This window comes from Bidens hawaiensis, unplaced genomic scaffold (genome assembly GCF_021521415.1).
Source record: "Bidens hawaiensis isolate Kalapana, Puna unplaced genomic scaffold, B.hawaiensis_p1.1 tig00031792_1, whole genome shotgun sequence".
In the NCBI taxonomy this organism is placed as follows: Eukaryota; Viridiplantae; Streptophyta; class Magnoliopsida; order Asterales; family Asteraceae; genus Bidens; species Bidens hawaiensis.
Window position 1 is genome coordinate 131,543 of NW_027495376.1, and position 18,404 is coordinate 149,946.

Sequence of the window (18,404 nt, forward strand, 5' to 3'; positions counted from 1 at the left end):
CACATTTACGTAGATAGGGGCTAAATTTGCAAAGCTTTAGCTATTCACCCACCCACCTTGTTATTTCATGTTTCCTACCCCCAACTTCGCCTACACGAGTCGTACATGCATTAGCTTTTGTCAACTTTTGTGTAAGACAATCATTGACCGGTTTATATGCGTTTGCTATACGATTCGAGTATTCGACCCAATATGAGTCGTATCGCCCCATTCCGAATTCATTTAAATTTACGAGCAGAGTCCAAACTAGTAGTGTTAGACCAAACGAAATCCATTTGATTTTTTTACGAGATTATGTCATAATAGTAGCAAGAGCCCATACAATATGAGCAAACATATAATCCTTTATATATTCGTTTCATTAGAAAATTATATTCATGTCAAATAATTACGAATATGTGAGAATCTCAGTACGACCCAAATACTTACCCTATCTATATGAGTCCGATCAATGCAAATTCACGATATTTAAAAATGCCATAATACGCTCAACCCCCCCCCCTTTCTAACGGCTCTCCCTCAGTTTCAAATAAATCCCTAATCATACTACATAAGTGTCAACTTTTGTCAGCTTTGTGTTTGACACCCGTTGACCAGTTTATACAACATTCGCCATACCACTCGACCCAATATGAATAATATCTCCCCAAACCAGATCCATTTAATTATACAAGTCGGGTCCAAACCAGTAGTACCAGTATGAATAGTATCGCCTAACAAAATCCATTAATTTTAATTTACCAGATTAAGTCATACTAATAGCATGAGCCTATACGAGATAAATAAACATAAAGTCCTTTATATATCTGTTTTGTTAGAATATTATGTCCGTGTACTGTATCATGTCGAATAATACCCGTCACACGAACTTATGAGAATTTTGGTACGACCCAAATAATTATCCTGTCTATACGAGTCCGGCCATCGCAAACTCCCAAACATTTTGAAAATGTTAAAAAGCGCCCACCACTTTTTCTAACGGCTCTCCCCAAATTCAAACAAAACCCTAATCCATAATCCATAATAATAATAATAATATCCCAATTTCATACCCAATCCTCTCAATCTTCACCTAATCTCTGTCTTATTTGTACCAATTAACTCCACAATTAACCGATCTAGGGTTCCAATTTCATCAACAACACATGGATCTTCCACAACAAACCGATGAATTCATCCGAGAATCCATCGATCACTCGCTCGGGCTTCCGGTATCGAAACGGACGCTCGAGTTAAAGCTTCGAGCTTCCGAGGACACGGAGCGGGAGCTACGGGAGCAGTATTGGTATTTGAAGGCCAAATTGAATGAGAAAGATGAACTCATTGAACGTGTTAGGGTTTGTATTTATTATTATTATTATTATTATTATTATTATTATTATTATTTTAATTTCAGTTGTTTGTTATGAGTTGGTTGATTAGGGTTTGAATTGAATTGGATTTTAACTGTTTATTGGTGTGATTAAAAGTGATTATGATGATTATGGGTTGTGTTGATTTTGACCAATGTTGACCGATTTTGACTGAAATATGACCGATTTTGACCGAAATTTGACCAATTTTGACCGAAATGTTTTAGGTAGATTGATATTCTTGTTACATTGAATTTGTGTATAGGGTTGTATTTATTAAATGGTTTGGTAAATGTTTCTTTTAAATTCACTTGCTTGTTATTAGTTGATAGGTTAGGGTTTGATAATTGCAATTTACCTTGCTTTGACTATACTCAGTTATTGTTCTAGGTATTTAGGGTTTGTTTTGAATTTCATTTTTACTGTTTATCTTGTGGTTGAAAGTAGGGGTGTGCACGGTTTGGTTCAGTTATTAGCCTAAACCAAAACTGAAGTCATCGGTTGATCTGTTTTATTAAGCAATCGGTTTTTGGTTAGTCGGTTCGGTTTATTCGGTTAGTTTGCTGGTTAATCGAGGGTAAATAAACGATTACCGTTTTTTGGTTAATTCTGTTAACTTGGGTTCATTACATCTGTTTTAGGTTTGGTTATTGCTCACCCCTAGCTGAAAGTGATTATTACTATTTTGGGTACAAATAAGGAGAATTTGAATAGTGGATTGATTATTGAGTATGTATAGTCACTTACGTATCCCTAGTGAAGAAGCGTGTATCGACTTACTTGTATACGATCAACATTCCTCGGGTACGAGTGTGCTATATCACCGATGGTTTTCCGAGATACGAGTTCTTCCACCTACAAAACGAACAGTACCGTGAGCTTACCCCTCAGAAAGGGACAGAGGGGTCCTCTTTGGGGTAACCCTCCGGTGTGAGAATCAGATATTGTAGGAGAGGATAATCAAGATGTGAAAATGAGTAATGGACTTAGAGTATATTTTCTTGCCCCCCTCCAACTGTGGAGGTGGTGTGGTATTTATAGTATTAGGGTTTCCAATGATTTGGCTCAGACCCCATTGGGGCCTTTTTGGCCTCCTCCTGTTGCTTCGCGCCACGTGTACTTAGGACACCTGGTGATTTTTCATTGATTATTCTCTGACCAAGGTCTTTCACCTGACCCATGTGCCATCACGTGGTGGCACATGGGCTTTGCTGAGTTGTCCATCCTTTATTGGCAGCTGTCAACATCAGCACATTCTTTATTCCTTAAAAGATACCTTCTGGAAGGTTGTCTGATGAGTACAATCATGGTTGTCCTTATCCTGATTTGGATTAGACTATTGTCTCATTTGTTGTGTGTCGCTTACGCGCGGCCTTTATGCGCCTATCCCGGGGATGCGCAGGGTCTTCTCTTTATTCTCACACTAAATGTGTGTGTTGTGTGCATATGTGATATGCGCCACGCGCAGATGTTTCATGCGCTTGCGCATAGGTTTTGGCTTTGTGTCTTCATGACATCCATGCGCTTGCGCATAGGTTTTCAAGCCTCTTGTCTATATCTTGTGGGTTGACCCGCCCCGCTCGATGTTAAGGCGGGTGCATACCCCTTCAAGCCCCCCCAGTCTAATGTGTGTCTTGTCTCGCGCGAGCGAGGTAAGATAGATATTAGACTTAATAGTTTGCTTTTTCAATAGGGCTTGTTTTTTCTTTTTCTTTTCTTGTACGCGCGTTGCGCGAAATTCCATCCCTTTGGTTAAAACGAATCGTCAATGCACGTGGTTGGTTGGTGTTGACATGCATCAGAGATGGAGATGTTATGTGTCAGACCTTTCGTGTGCTCGAGGTGCTACAGTGGCTTTTCACGTCTCCTCATACAGTGTCAGGAACACGTATCGCGCTTATGTTGACCTACGCCTGCGAGTGGGGGCACGTGAGCGTAGATCTGATTATTACTTGTTTCTCTCTCTCTCTCCTGGGCCTATAAAACCAAACCTTTTGAACAGTTTTTTCTTCATCTCCATTGTCATTTTCAGAGCTTTTGCCTATCATTTATATTCCGATTAAGAGCTTTCGTCTTTGTCCCTGAATTCCGTGCTTAAAGTAACCATATTGTTCGATTCGCAATTGTATGCCTGATAACCCAGACACCACAATTTCCCCTAGTAAAGGCCGTGTAAAATCAGTGGTTATGTCTACTTTGAAGAAAACCGGCAAGGGTACTCGGGTTGCCGAGGCCTCGTCGGAGGAGGGAGGGAAGAACAAGGCAGTGAAGAGATGGGATGAGATTCCCTGCAAGTTGAAACAACCTAATTTTGATAATCTCGTCGCTTCTCAGGGTTTTCTCCCTGAGTATGTTGTCTGCTCCCGGCGACCGGGCAAACGGCGGCGGATCCTCCCGCCGGCTATATCTCTTTATATTCTCACTTTTTCACCCACTGTAATCTTCGTCTTCTGATGACGAGGTTTATAGGTGCGCTCCTCCAATTTTACGGGATTCATATATCTCAAGTCCATCCCTGTGGATTAGTGCGCATGAATCATTTTGAGTTCATGTGCAAAGCTCAGCGCGAGGAGCCCACCCCTCGGCGCTTTTAATATTTTTATAAGCCGAAAATCCAAGATTCTTGGTTCTCATTCACACCGCGCAGTCAGAAGGTTAAGTGCTGCACTGTTGCCTTCAAAAGCCTTCATGACTGGGCTGAAAAATTCTTTTATATCAAGGCTGGTGTTATTCCCATTCGTATGACCGTGCGCGCGATTACTTCCGCGCCCGCGGATGATGACGTTCTTAAGAATCCATCTGGCGAGTGGGTTAAAAAATTAACTGCTGAACCATCCCCCGCCAAGAATATTTGCGAGGAAGCGTTGGTGGGGGTTGGTATGAGCAAGAGGTGGACTGACAGTGAGACTGAGCCTGTCATCCATGTTGATGGCTCAGGTGGGTTGTTTGTTCATTGCATTAATTTTGCGCGAGTATAATTCGTTTTGCTGATATCACTTGTCTTGTTTTATGCAGAAAGCAAGGAATACATCCACGCCGCCTATGACGAGCATACAGAAGGTGGCTCTGTCGCCATGAACGTTGGGGAAGTTGCTTTCCCTGATCGCTTCGATGATATGTTCATCCCTGTCGACTTAGAATTTTGCTTTGACAGCGATGCGCCTGGTAAGCCCTTGTATTTGTGTTTAGGCCCTTAGAATACCAAATTTGGTTTTAACATTTCTGTTGCGCGTATTGTAGATGCGCTCGCTAATTATGAGTTGGAGCATGTGGAAGAGGAAAGGGAGGAGGAAGAAGCTGAAGCGCGAAAACTCAAGCGCAAGGCTAAAGGCAAGACTGGCGCAGGGGCCAGTAAAAAACAGAAAAAAGATGATGCCTCTGTTGCCCAGAATCTTCCTCCTACTCAAGTGAAGGGACTTGAGAAAACCAAGGGTTTTACTTCCAAGTTTTCCTCGTCTTCTTTGCCTCAAGGTGTGGGCAGTCCTCCAGTCCACACGAGGTATGGTGCTGCCACCTCATCTCTGCGCGCGGCAGACAAGGGAAGCGGTGCTGCGCCTGCTGTTTCGTCTTCTCCAACAGGTATACTTTGTTTATATTTTGTGGTTTTATGAGCGTGATTCCGATAGAGTTATTAATGAAGCTTTGTTCACTCAAATGTTTGTAGAGCCGGCAACGTTGGTGGCTCAACCTCAGGCGCAGCAAGGTGCCAAGGCCAAGGCTATGCCGAAGGTTGTTTTGAAGTCCTCTGTTTTGCCCTCAAAAAGGGGGAAAATGGACTTCATGGCGATGCTTAATTCGCGGACTGCGGTGCGCCAAGGTATTTATTGCGCTTTGATTGTCTGATTTTTTCCTTTAGTTCAAGTCATGAATCATTTCTCCTTGTTGGTTTTTTCATAGGAATTATAGCTGGCACACAAGCTGCTGGTGGCACTGCTAGCGCTGGCGCCGTTAGTTCTGCTCCTGCTCCAACAAGTACTGAATCTCCCCTCATTGGGATCACTAAGGAGCAGGAGACTATTTTTCGCGCTGCTCTAACAGCGTCAAGACCTCCCTTCCTCGTGAGACTATTTTTTATTCTTCCAAGTCGCATGAGAAAAGACCTGTTATAGAGGATGATGAGGAGGTTAATTTTGAAAGTTCTGATGGTGGCCGCGTAAGCCCTATAGCGCCATGAGATTTCGTGGCGCAGCCTTTTTCTCATGGGCAGGCAGGAGCTCATCAGCTGGCGCTAATCTTTCTGCCGGTTCTCCTCAGGTATAAGTTTATTTTGCTCCGCTGTGCAGACTTCCAAGTTAGTGTTTAGATAACTAAAACGTTTCTTTGCGTTGCTTTGTGTTTGTAGGGAGCCGATCACATATACCGCTCGAGCTGGAGTATCACTGAAGAGAGCTCATTCCAATCCTTGGAAGTATGTGAAGACTTTTGGGCTCACTCTGTTCCTCCAGCTGAAAGGAGGTTTCAAGAGGACCGCGCTCGCGTGGATTTGCTTAATGACCACCTTTTTGCTGGGTCTGCGTTTTTTGCTGCCTCCCAAGAGCTTCGCAATGATTATATAAAGGTACGTGATGCCCTTGCGGAGGCCAAGCAAGAGGCTAAGATTTCTGCTTAGAATCTTTCTGATGCCCGAGAGAAAGCTGAGAAACTCCAAGCAGAACTTAGCGAGAACCGGGCAAGTTCCAACGTTGCTTTTGTGAAGCGCGGGCTTGAGCTGCAAGCTGCGCGGGAAAAACTGCAAGTGGCAGAGGCAGATGCGGCCAAGTACGCGCGTCAAGCGCATGACCGGGAGTTGGCAGTGGAGGCGCGTGACCAAACTATTGCGCAGGTTAATACTGAAAAATCTTTATTGGAGACTGAGGTTGCACGCCTGAAGAAAGAGCTCGATGCTGCGCGAGCGGAAAAGAATGAAGCCTTGGCGGCAGCAGCGTCTGACAAAGAAGAGCTAGAACAAGTCAAGGAAACTGTTAAGTTATTAAACTCTCAAATCCCTGCTCTTGAGACGTCTGTTTCTTCCCTCGCGCAGGACCGTCAATGGCTGATTTCACAGGGTGTGACTCGTTGCGCTTATGCCATGAAATACTCAGACGAGTTTCAGACCCTTGTGATGGACTGTAATGCGGCGTCGCGCTTGGTGGGTCGGGCTGAGAGGTTTAAGGATGGTTATGAATATGGCATGCTAAAGAAGAATCCATCCGACTACCCTTATCAGCTCGACGCTGTCTGCGCTGACATGGCTGGGGTGGGGGAGAAGTACTTGAATACTCCAATTCCCATCCTTGAGCAGGTATTTTAACCTTAATGAGTTTACTTGACTTATTTTCATAATCTTTGGTACTTATACTGTTCCTTGTGACTTGCAGATAGCCGCGCTTGCTAACCAGCCCGATCTTGGCGCTTTAAAGAAATTACTTGATGAATGTGAAGGGACTGGTGGCAATGATGATGGCGCGGGCAACGCTACCTCTGCCAGCGGCTCTGGCGTGGCCAAAGGACCTACTCCTGACGCTATCATGACAGAAGACGACTATTTTCAAGACGAACAGCTTGATTATGGTAAGTTTGGGGATGACGAGGAGCGGGTTGCGCCAGATGCTGAGGGAGGAAATAATGATGAGGAGGATGAAGAGGCTGATATTAACATAGAGACTTGAAAAGCCCTTCTTGTTTTTTTTTTTTGTTTTTTTTTTGTGTGTTTGTAGTTTCTACCTCATCATTTGTAAATTTGTAAACTTCTATGTTTCGAAATGAAATTTTGTTTTTCCCTTATTCGCATCTTGCGCATTCCCAATTCATCTCTTTATATTGCATGTGTGTGCTTGTTGAATATAAGGTATGCTTACACATTGAAACTTGAACAAGGTTGTAAGGAAATTATTTTTACTTAATCCTTAACAGTTGTCATATTTCAAGTTATTTTGCGATATTCTGAATATGCTGACACGTGCCTTGGCATTTCATTATTCCTCTTTTGCGCGACGTTATCGTGCATTTATTATAGGGAATTATGAATGAGTTTTTTAGCCTTTACGTGTCAGTATGTGTTACTCTGCCTATATCCATTATAATCCCATGCGCGGCCCCGACCTGAGACCTTAACAAGTATGTTTTGGCATGTGCTTTGTCTTAGTTGTGCTTAGGTCTTTTTATGGTCCAGCTGCGCAATACGTAGGATGGATGCTATGAGTAATTTGAGCTAAGGCTCATATTATTGGGCTAAGGCCCTGACGTTTTAGAGTTAAAACTCGTTAACGCGTCTGAGCTTGAAGCTCGCGCATGTATGCTTTACTTCGTTTTATTTTTAGTTTGATGTCAATACAATGTTGTCATATTGCTCAAAATTAATAAAGGGAAGTGTGAAACATGTATGCAAAAGGTAATAGAACGCATATTAAGAAAAAGTAGAGCGTATCATTATTCGTAATGGCTTAAAAAGCCTTGATTACAAACTTGATAACTTTTACATGAAACATTTTCTAAGTTGTGCTGCGTTCTATGTGCGCGGGATCTTCTTTCCATTTAAATCTTTTAAAGCGTATGCGCCTTTTCCCAATTCTTCCGAGACTTGATAAGGTACCTCCCAGTTGGGAGACATCTTTCCCGGGGGTATTGCGCGACTAGCTTCATTGTTCCGAAGGACAAAATCATTCTTCTTGAAGTGGCATTCTTTCACTCGCTGATTGTAGTATTTTTCTAGCTTTTTCTTGTATTTGGCTTCACTGATGATAGCCGCCTCTCTGCGTCCCTCAAGTAAATTGAGATCCAACCTCCTTTCTTGCTCGTTATCCGTCTTACTCATCATGAGCATTCTATAGGATGGGCATCCAATCTCTGCTGGAATCATAGCTTCTGTTCCATAGGTTAGGCTGAACGGGGACTCGCCATTGCTGGTTTTGCTTAATGTCCTGTGCGCCCACAGGACATTAGGTAACTCCTCGAACCATGCATGGGACTCTCCCTCCAACCTTTTCTTCAGCCCATTCAGCAAGCTTTGGTTCGCGCGTTCCACTTGGCCATTCCCTTGAGGGTGGTATACTGAAGTGAAGACTTGATTGATGTGCAATTCCTTGAACCAACTGGATATCTTCCTGTCAGTGAATTGTTTGCCATTGTCGCTCACGATTTCCATGGGCAGGCCAAAACGGCATACGATGTGGCTCCAAATAAATTGCTTCATTGCCTCGGCTGTGATTTTTTCCAGTGGCTTGGCTTCAACCCATTTTGTGAAATAGTCTACTGCCACTACCAAAAACTTTACTCGCCCTGGCGCTTGTGGTAAGGGACCCACAATATCGATTGCCCACTTGTGGAAAGGCCATGCGGAGGTCACCGGGATCAAGTTGTTCTTTGGCCGCATGGTATTTGGCGCATAGCTCTGACACGCTTTGCATTTTTGGATCTCTTTTAACGCGTCCAAGTACATACCTGGCCAATAGTAACCTGCGTTCATTGCCTTGGCGACCACCATGCGTGGGCCAGCATGTATTCCACAGATTCCTTCGTGTATCTCTCTGATCACATAGCTTGCTTCCTCAGCGTCTAGGCATTTCATGAGTGGTCCAAGATAAGAGCGTCGATATAACGTACCATCGAGCATTTCGTAGTTCTGCGACTTGTGTCTTATCTTCCTCGCCTGTGCGCGATCGTCTGGTACCTTTCCCTCCTTCAAGAATTCCATTATTGGAGTTATCCATGATGAAGGTGTTGTATGAATTACAAGAACAGATTTCGCTCCCACTGACGGGTTGCTCATTACTTCCACCCTGACATCTTTGCCAAAATGATCGAAGCTGGTTGATGCCATCTTGCTTAGCGCGTCGGCAGACTTATTTTCACTGCGCGGAATGTGTATGATTATGAAAAAGTCAAATTGTTCGGTGAGTTTCTTCGCCTGCTCTAGATACAGAGGCATGGTGTTCTCTTTGGCATCATAAAGGCCATTGACTTGTGCTGCTACCAGGTATGAATCTACATGAGCCTCTAGCTTTTTAACTCCGAACTTGTGCGCGATGCGCAAACCAGCCAGCAGGGCTTCATACTCAGCTTCATTGTTAGTGCTCTTGAAATCCAACCTGATTGCGTAAGTATACTCATGATTTTCTGGATCCACCAGTTTGAGGCCTGCGCCGGACCCTTCGTTGTTTGAAGCTCCATCAGTGAATAATCTCCAAACGTTTTCTTCATTATTGGCTTGCGGAGGGTCTACTTCGCGCTGAGCCTCTTCGACTTTTCCTTCAGGGATTTCTGCGATGAAATCAGCTAAGACTTGTCCCTTGATTGCTGGACGAGGCTTATAGGTGATCGTGTGCTCCCCTAATTCCAGCGCCCATTTTGTCAGCCTTCCTGAGAGCGCGGGATGTCGCAAGACTTGCTGGATGTTGTAATCAGTCAGGACTTCAATAGAATGACCATTGAAATATCTGTGAATCTTGCGCGACGCATGCGTTAGTGATAAAACTAACTTTTCTATGATGGTGTAGCGCGTCTCAGGATCTGTCAGCACCCGACTTACATAATAAATTGGTGTTTGGATTCCCTTGCGATCCACCAATAATAATGCGCCAATGGCGCGCTCTCCTGCTGACAGGTACAACGTTAAAGTTTCACCAGGTAGTGGAGCTGTGAGCGCAGGCAGATTTATCAGACATTCTTTTATCTCACTGAAAGCTTGCTCGGCCTCAGGCGTCCACTTGAATTAGCTTTTCTTTAAGCAATTTCTCAATGTGTTAATGAATGGGGTAGATTTGCTTGCATGGTTTGCTAGGAACCTGTTAATTGATACCAATCTACCATTCAACTTTTGAACTTCCTTCATGGTGGATGGTGAGGGCATGCCGAGGATAGCCTCCACCTTCTCTGGGTTCACCTTGAAACCATCCTTGGTGACCATTACGCCGAGAAATTTCCCTTCTTCCACGCCGAATGTGCATTTGCTCGGGTTGAGCTTCATGTTTACTTCCTTTAGGTGCCAAAGGGTTTCTTCGATGTCTTTGAGCATTTGTTTTTCCTCCCTGCTTTTAATCACCAAATCATCCACGTAGACTTCTAAGTTTTTTCCAATCTGCTCGTTGAAAATTGCACCCATGAGTCTTTGGTAAGTGGCTCCTGCATTCTTCAAACCAAATGGAATTTTTGTGTAACAGAAAACATCCTTGTCAGTTCTGAAAGCAGTCTTGTCTTCATCCTGTGGTGCCATTTGAATTTGGTGATAGCCCTTATAGGCTTCCAGGAAACATTTGAGCTTAAACGGCACCACAGAGTCCACCTTCATGTCAATGTTTGGGAGGGGGTAACAATCTTTTGGACACGCCTTGTTGAGGTCCTTGAAATCAATGCACATTCTCCATGATCCATTGCTCTTCTTTACCATCACAGGATTGGCTACCCATGTTTGATATCGTATTGGGCGAATGATATTCGCGCGCACTAGATCTTCTACTTGCTCATTCATGGCCTTTGTCTTCTCGTCTCCCATGACTCTTTTCTTTTGAGAAATTGGCTCCACGGACTTGAATGTGTTGAGAGAGTGCTGCGCCAGGTCTCGCGGAACCCCAGTCATATCAGAATGTTGCCACGCGAAGACTGACATATACGTTGTGAGCAATCTTTTCATTCTCACTCTTGTGTCATCTGATATCGTAGCTCCGATTGTGATTGTTTGTTCTGGGAATTTTGGGTTGAGAATCCATTCCTCTGGCGCGTTGTTTGCCACTGGAAGCTTCATTCTCCCCTCTCGAGGTATACTTATTACTGCGCATAAATGATCTCGGTACACAAATGTTACTCCTGTTGGTGTTGGGAACCCCAACGCGCCATGCGCTGGTGACGGTATGGCGTTGAATTGGGCAATCGTTCCTCTACCCAAGATCATACTATGGCATGAAGTGGTGGGCAAGATCAGGAAGTTGACAATTTCAGCTCGCTTGTGCTTCTCATCCCCCATAGTTAGTTCGAATTGTATCTGACCTAGGGGGTGAATAATTTCGTTTGAGACACCCGAGATTGGTGCACTCACAACTTCGAGCCTTGCTTGGTCTGCTGGATCCAACTTCCTGAAACATTGCTCATACATGATGTCTTACTTACTACCGGTGTCCACCAGAACTCTTGACACCTCATAATGAGCGATGTGTGCAGTGATGACTAGAGGACTGCTGATAGACGGGCATCCTCTGATTCTTGGAAAGATTACTTGTTGCTCGCGCCAATCCCCTTGGATTTGCGCGCTTCTCTTCCTCGATCCTTGCCCTTGCCTTCTTCCTTCAGTTACACAGATTCTTTTGAATTTTTTACTGGCTGAGGCTCCGTCTGGTTGTTCGTTCTCTGGTCTTGGATTTTTTACCAGGTGAGCCAACTTGCCTGATTTCACATCTTTTTCGATCGCATCCTTCAAATGATGGCATGCATCGGTGTTGTGCCCTGTGGATTTATGAAACTCACAATATTTGCCACTGTTCGGTGGTCCCTTATGGAGTAATGGCCTGGGGTTTTTAAAATGGACATTCTCTGTGCTTAACACTTGCGAAGGCGTTTTGGTGAGGGGAGTCCATATTCTTGGTAGAGGTCTGTTAGGCTCTATGCCGCCTTCCTTCTTGTCACCTTCTCCGCGATTAAGAATGTCTTTTTGGGGTTGGGGTGAACTTTGTTGCGCTTGCTTTTCTGCAGGAGAATAATTGGTTTGTTGCAACCTGGACCATATGGAGTTTTGTTTGCCCCTCCTTTCATTGTTGCGTGGTGCTTCTGTTTGATGCCCTTTATCTCTTGCTCTGTCTTGGGCAATTTGTTTTTCATTTCGCGCGAAGATTCGCGATGCTTCCATAAGCTTAGCCCAAGTGGTTGGCATGCCTTCTCTGCTCACGAGAGCTCTGCGGAGTTGATCACTGCGCGCACCTTGTATAAAGGCCACGCACAAGAGTTGTTCAGTGATGCCTCCAATTGCAAGAGATTCTTGATTGAAACGAGTTATGTAGTCTTCAATGGTTTCATCATTCCTGCGTACGAAGTGCATGATGTCATCGGGGTCGCACGTGTGTCTGAGCTGCTGTACAAAGTGAGCCTGGAACTTTTCCAATAGCTCTTCGAACCCATCGATTTGTCCTGTCGGCAAGCTTTCGAACCAGACACGCGCTGCACCCGTGAGGCAGCGAGCAAACATGTGACACCATGTTGGCATCGTCCAGCTTTCTAAGTTTCCAGTGTTATAAAAACCTTGTAAGAAATCATCTGGATCTATTGTACCATCGTACTTGCCTAAACCACTTGGCATCTTGGTTTTGTGTTGAATGGGAGCCTTCGCAATGCGCTCAGCGAATTTTGAATGTTTTACCAAGATGGCTGGCCTATATGGTATGGTTACGTCCACTTGCCCTTTCACTTGTGGGTTGTATGGTGTGTATAAATCCATATCAGCTTTGGTTCCAGGTGCTATGTGCATGTGTGCGCGAAGCTGTGAACTTCCTGCATGAGTATCTCGCGTCTTCTTCATGCTGTGCACCTCTTCCTCATCACTAATATCAGCTTGTTCGGTGTGAACAGAATGACCGTCTTCCAGCGCGCGCGTCTTTTTTGTTGTTCCCTGAATGGTTTGTTTATCAAATGCGAGCCTTTGTGTTAAATCGCCTAACTTTTTGTGTTTTACCAACTCATTGTATTTGTCCATTAAACGCCGTTGTTCGTTTATGAGCCATTCTTTAGGGTCATTGGTTTCAACTTCTGGGCCCATTGGTCCTTTTTGTTTTGTACCAGTCAGATTTTGGAACGTGAGATCATCTGGGGGAGTTTCAGTTTGATTATGAGGTGTTGTGTTGAAGGGATGGTTACTGGTGGTGCGCGCAGTGTCACGCGGCGCCCTCAGAACCTGATGTCCCTCATTAACATCCTCATGCTCATTATCCTCCAGAACTTGATCGTTGTTTCGAACACCGGAAACCATGGTGAAGATTTTCAGAGAGAAAGTTGATGAAATAGTGGTTTTGTTGCCGTTGTAACAGGTGATGGGGCCAATGAAGAAGCGTGTATCGACTTACTTGTATACGATCAACGTTCCTCGGGTACGAGTGTGCTATATCACCGATGGTTTTCCTAGATACGAGTTCTTCCACCTACAAAACGAACAGTACCGTGAGCTTACCCCTCAGAAAGGGACAGAGGGGTCTTCTTTGGGGTAACCCTCCGGTGTGAGAATCAGATATTGTAGGAGAGGATAATCAAGATGTGAAAATGAGTAAAGGAGTTAGAGTATATTTTCTTGCCCCCCTCCAACTGTGGAGGTGGTGTGGTATTTATAGTATTAGGGTTTCCAATGATTTGGCTCAGACCCCATTGGGGCCTTTTTGGCCTCCTCCTGTTGCTTCGCGCCACGTGTACTTAGGACACCTGGTGCTTTTTCATTGATTATTCTCTGACCAAGGTCTTTCACCTGACCCATGTGCCATCACGTGGTGGCACATGGGCTTTGCTGAGTTGTCCACCCTTCATTGGCAGCTGTCAACATCAGCACATTCTTTATTCCTTAAAAGATACCTTCTGGAAGGTTGTCTGATGAGTACAATCATGGTTGTCCTTATCCTGATTTGGATTAGACTATTGTCTCATTTGTTGTGTGTCGCTTACGCGCGGCCTTTATGCGCCTATCCCGGGGATGCGCAGGGTCTTCTCTTTATTCTCACACTAAATGTGTGTGTTGTGTGCATATGTGATATGCGCCACGCGCAGATGTTTCATGCGCTTGCGCATAGGTTTTGGCTTTGTGTCTTCATGACATCCATGCGCTTGCGCATAGGTTTTCAAGCCTCTTGTCTATATCTTGTGGGTTGACCCGCCCCGCTCGATGTTAAGGCGGGTGCATACCCCTTCACCTAGCTATAATCAAAATATGGAAGTCGAAATATCACTCTTAGAACCTGCAGAGACACACACCTGATCACCCCTTAGAAAATCGTTTATTTCACCTTTTATGATCATTACTTTGAGGTTAGCATACTAATTTTCACACTTTTAGCATATTGTAAAAGTAGGACTTGTAGGTGTAAAGTTTCAAAGTAGAACCACTCATCCACAATAATCTTGATTCTTGAGTTAAACATGTTGCTGTTCAGTTTGTTAGTAGTTTTAAATTTGGCGTCAAAAGCCTAAATGTTTTTCTTTTTGTGATGAAGCAGTGTCTTACTGTCTTCTAATTACGATAATTTTTTAGGTTTTTTAATTTATTTTTCTTACATTGAATTTTATGCAGGCTGAATCAACCCTTAATGCACAAGCTGTAAAGAAATTTGTGGAAGAAAATCAGAAATTAGCAATAGAATGTGCTAATTTGTTAACTCAATTCAATAAATGGGAGAAAGAGTGTTCATTATACGATCATGATCGAGAAGCGTTAATGGACTTTGGAAATGAAGCTGATAACCGAGCAAAGGAGGCAGAAACACGTGTTCATGATTTAGAACAAGAGTTAACTAAACTGTCAAAAGAACTGATGTTCTATAAGGATCATTCTGAGGACAAACAGGTAATTATCTTCATTTGAATTTTACCTTTTTGAGTTCTTATTAGTAGTAAGAAACATTTTTCTTGATTTAAGGTTGGTGAGATTACAAAAACTGTATCTACTGAAAGTTATCTTGTTGATACATTGTTATCAACTTTGGTCAACAAAGATGACGTGGCATCAACCGCACGCTCTTTCTTAGAAGCAAATAAAGGGGTGGAAGTTTGCCAAAAGATGTTGGAAATCTGGGAAAGGTTTGTGTTAAATAGTTTCTTTAATCTTCAGTATTAAAGTTGTCAAATTTATAAAAATTTTAACTTTGTTGTAGTTTAAAGCCATCAACTCAAAAGGTTTTAGCATTAGCTTCAACAGTGAAGATACTGCAGAATGAAAAGGATCATATAAGGAGTAATCTCACCACAGCTGAAGAAGAGGTTTGTGTGTGTGTGTGTGTGTGTGTGTTTGTGAGTTCTTATGACTAACTAAACCTGGGTTTGACTAGGTCAAAGTCTTGTTTGAAGAGAACAACATATTGGATAAGGAGAACAGGAGATTGATGAAGTTAATCCGAAACGAAAGACAGTTAAGCAATTCTGGAGGAAAGAATAATAGTGCATCATTGAAGGTGAGTCATCTAACCAAGATAGTGTTTTTAACTGAAACATCTTTTTAAGGAAGTATTAGTTTCATATATACCCTTAAAAACTTGAAAATTTCTATATATACTTGATCAAAACTAAAAATATCATATATATGCCCAACTTTTAATAATTTTTTACTTACTGACCATTCTCTACCGTTTTTCCACTATATATGTTTAAGCCCTATTTTTAATTTGGATTTAGATTAACATGGCCGATAAGCAAGCGAACCGGTAATCGAGCAATCTAATTTGTATGTTCAAATCACATAATTGAACTAGGTATAATCAAATGATAATCTGATATCTTGAGAAAGCTATTGTTTATGGGTAAAAATAATTTTAGCTAAAGGGGTAACTATAAAATATCTGAGGTTAAAGATGGGCACATATGAAATTTTAAAGTTACTAAAAGTAAGGGGAAAGCAGTCATTTTTTAAATTGTTTTAATGAATAGAGTACATTCGATATATTTACTACTTTGTAAGGCCATATATGATATCTTTAGTTAGTTTGTATATAAGAAAATGCTCCTTTGTTTAACTGGTATAATATGAATCTTTGTGCAGAATAATAAAAGGAAGTCTAGTCCTAGAGATTGCAGTCCAATTGAGAACAAACTCGACTTCATTGAATCCGGTTCGCCGAGGCAAGCATTGTCTCCTTTGAGACACAACACACCCGAATCGCGATTGCACAAAAAGTGACTTGTATAAGATTCCTTGAGTTCACTAATCGATTGCACAAAAAGTGACCTGCATTTGATTGTGGTGGTAACCTTTTAGGATGGTTTGGAAATAATAAGGTTTCTAACCGCCCTAAGTTCTAAGTATAGTTTCTGTTCGGAAACTATCATTGGCTGTTTCGTGTGTTGGTGGTGTTATCAAATGAAAATGAACTATTGGATGTGTTGATTTGTATCTAGATTTTCATTTTCTAACATGTTATAGACTTTTTTGATTTGTTGTGTTTGGCATTTATACACCGTATAACTGAGCATTTTCATAACAGAAAAGCCTGCATTTTTACGTTCTTATCTAGAAATTGTATGTTATTAGAAACAAATGGTTTTTGGAAGTTACTATAAAACCTTAAACCAAATCACATATCACCAATGAATAGTAAAGATGTTGAATGTGGATCAGCTGATAGTTTCATAGTTGAGTGTGTTTGTTTTTTTGTAAGTCTCTTATAATGTAACAAAAAACCAAGTCGTTAGTTTCTGTTGAGCGAAGTGAACAATATTAGTTGGTACGAAACATGAAGTGTTATATTTATGAAACTGGTTTTATTTATAAGACAAAATGGCTTACACTATCTATATAATGATTTATGTTAGTTTAGAAAAGTTCTTAAAACTATTATACAAAAAGACCCAACAAAATAACCAATTCCTTTTTTGCTATACATAGTAAATGTGTCATTTACTACCTGTTCAACCCACTTATCTAATCATGCTAATGGGTTGGCAGATGATAACCAAGTTCTAAACATGTTAATCAAGTTGATGGCTTAACTAAATTGGTTAAACAAGTCATTCCGAACACAACCTTTTTTATACATAGGAGCAGAGCTTCTATAAGGTGGTGAGAAGGGGGCTTGATCCCCCTATTTTGCTTAGACGTGTAGTATTATCCCATTAGATTTGAATAATATCAGTTGTATATGGTTGGATCTCTCTTACTCCAAAAGCTCAAATCTAACATATATTTTTTTCGCCCCACCCCCACCCACCCACCCACCCACACCCATACAAGTAAGATATGTCAACTCAAACTTGATTATATCCATATCATGTTCGGGTTGAATTTCAGGGCATGTCGAAAACTAACATAGGAATCCTATGTCGCTATTCATTTCAAATAAGCTTTTACCTATGTAACAATCAAGAAACACATAAAAAAAATATCATGTTTTCACTTTATTTTACTGTTTATGATCTCGGTCCAAGTTGTTGAAGCGGGGCACCGAAAAACTTCATTTAAAAGGGAGAGATTTTGGGTTGGTCACTGGGCTTTCTCACAAATTGTTGGTTTTCTTCCGTTGGTGGTCTTTGGGTCAGGATTGAGTATGAGCTTATTCACTCGAAGATGTGCTCAACTAACATCTCACAATTCCATATTCATGAAGATCATCGGGTGATCAATGCCCCGTAAGTTATCCAGATGAAAACACACACACTTATATTCGGGTCAATATTGAGTACTAGCTTTCATTTGAAGACGTGCTCGCCTAACATCTCACAATTCAATATTCATAAAGATGATCAGACGATTAGTGACCCGTCAATTATCCGGATAAATAAACACACACTTATATCTATACTATATATAATGAGTGAAAGATGGGCAAATTAAGACGTTTGCTTTTAAGTAAAATACAAAATTCAGTACATAACTTACAACTCAACAAAGCATATTGAAAAGGATAATATAGTCTTTTAAGAAATAAATCACGTGCAAATTCAAATCATTAAAAATAGTATCTTCTAAGGTAAATTTAAACAATAATTACAACTATGATCCTTAAGCTTTTAGTTATATACTCTTTTAATTTTCACTTTTAACCCAACTTCACCCACGGAATTTAAACGGTCATAACTTTTTTATACGTTAATATTTTTTATAAAGCATTGCACCATAAAAACGAGAATTTTATTATCTTTAATTTGATTATCATATTATTATAGTTTTTTTTCAGTTAAAAAAACAACATTTTACGTATGGGTGTTTGCGATATGGTTTTGATGGTTTTTAAATTAAGCTGTGATCCAAACTGTAAGTAACCTTTTTGTCGTCGAAAACTGAAACCACCTCGTTGAAACTTGAAATCGGTAGGCTAAAAGTTAAAGAAAAAAAAATCAACCGTGAAATTAAACCAATGATCGGTTTGAATGCTTTCAAACTAAACAATGAACACACATAAACTTGTA

General features: G+C 41.7%; 1 protein-coding gene across 1 annotated transcript; it reads left to right on the top strand.

The window, feature by feature from the left end:
* Window positions 1–892: 892 nt before the first annotated feature.
* LOC143582573 (uncharacterized) lies at window positions 893–16,195 on the top strand. The gene is made up of 6 exons (XM_077065101.1): window positions 893–1,337; window positions 14,581–14,853; window positions 14,926–15,086; window positions 15,161–15,266; window positions 15,335–15,457; window positions 16,042–16,195. The coding sequence occupies exons 1-6, from the start codon at window positions 1,146–1,148 to the stop codon at window positions 16,177–16,179; spliced, it is 993 nt and encodes a 330-aa protein (XP_076921216.1). The 5' UTR covers window positions 893–1,145; the 3' UTR covers window positions 16,180–16,195.
* The last annotated feature ends 2,209 nt before the right edge of the window (window positions 16,196–18,404 follow it).

What these genes read in the sequence shown, in the direction of transcription:
- LOC143582573 (XM_077065101.1), top strand. Translation starts at nt 1,146, where the DNA reads ATGGATCTTCCACAACAAACCGATGAATTCATCCGAGAATCCATCGAT. An exon ending in ATGTTGGAAATCTGGGAAAG is followed by an intron (nt 15,087 to 15,160) that starts GTTTGTGTTAAA and finishes ACTTTGTTGTAG; the next exon opens with TTTAAAGCCATCAACTCAAA. An exon ending in ATAATAGTGCATCATTGAAG is followed by an intron (nt 15,458 to 16,041) that starts GTGAGTCATCTA and finishes ATCTTTGTGCAG; the next exon opens with AATAATAAAAGGAAGTCTAG.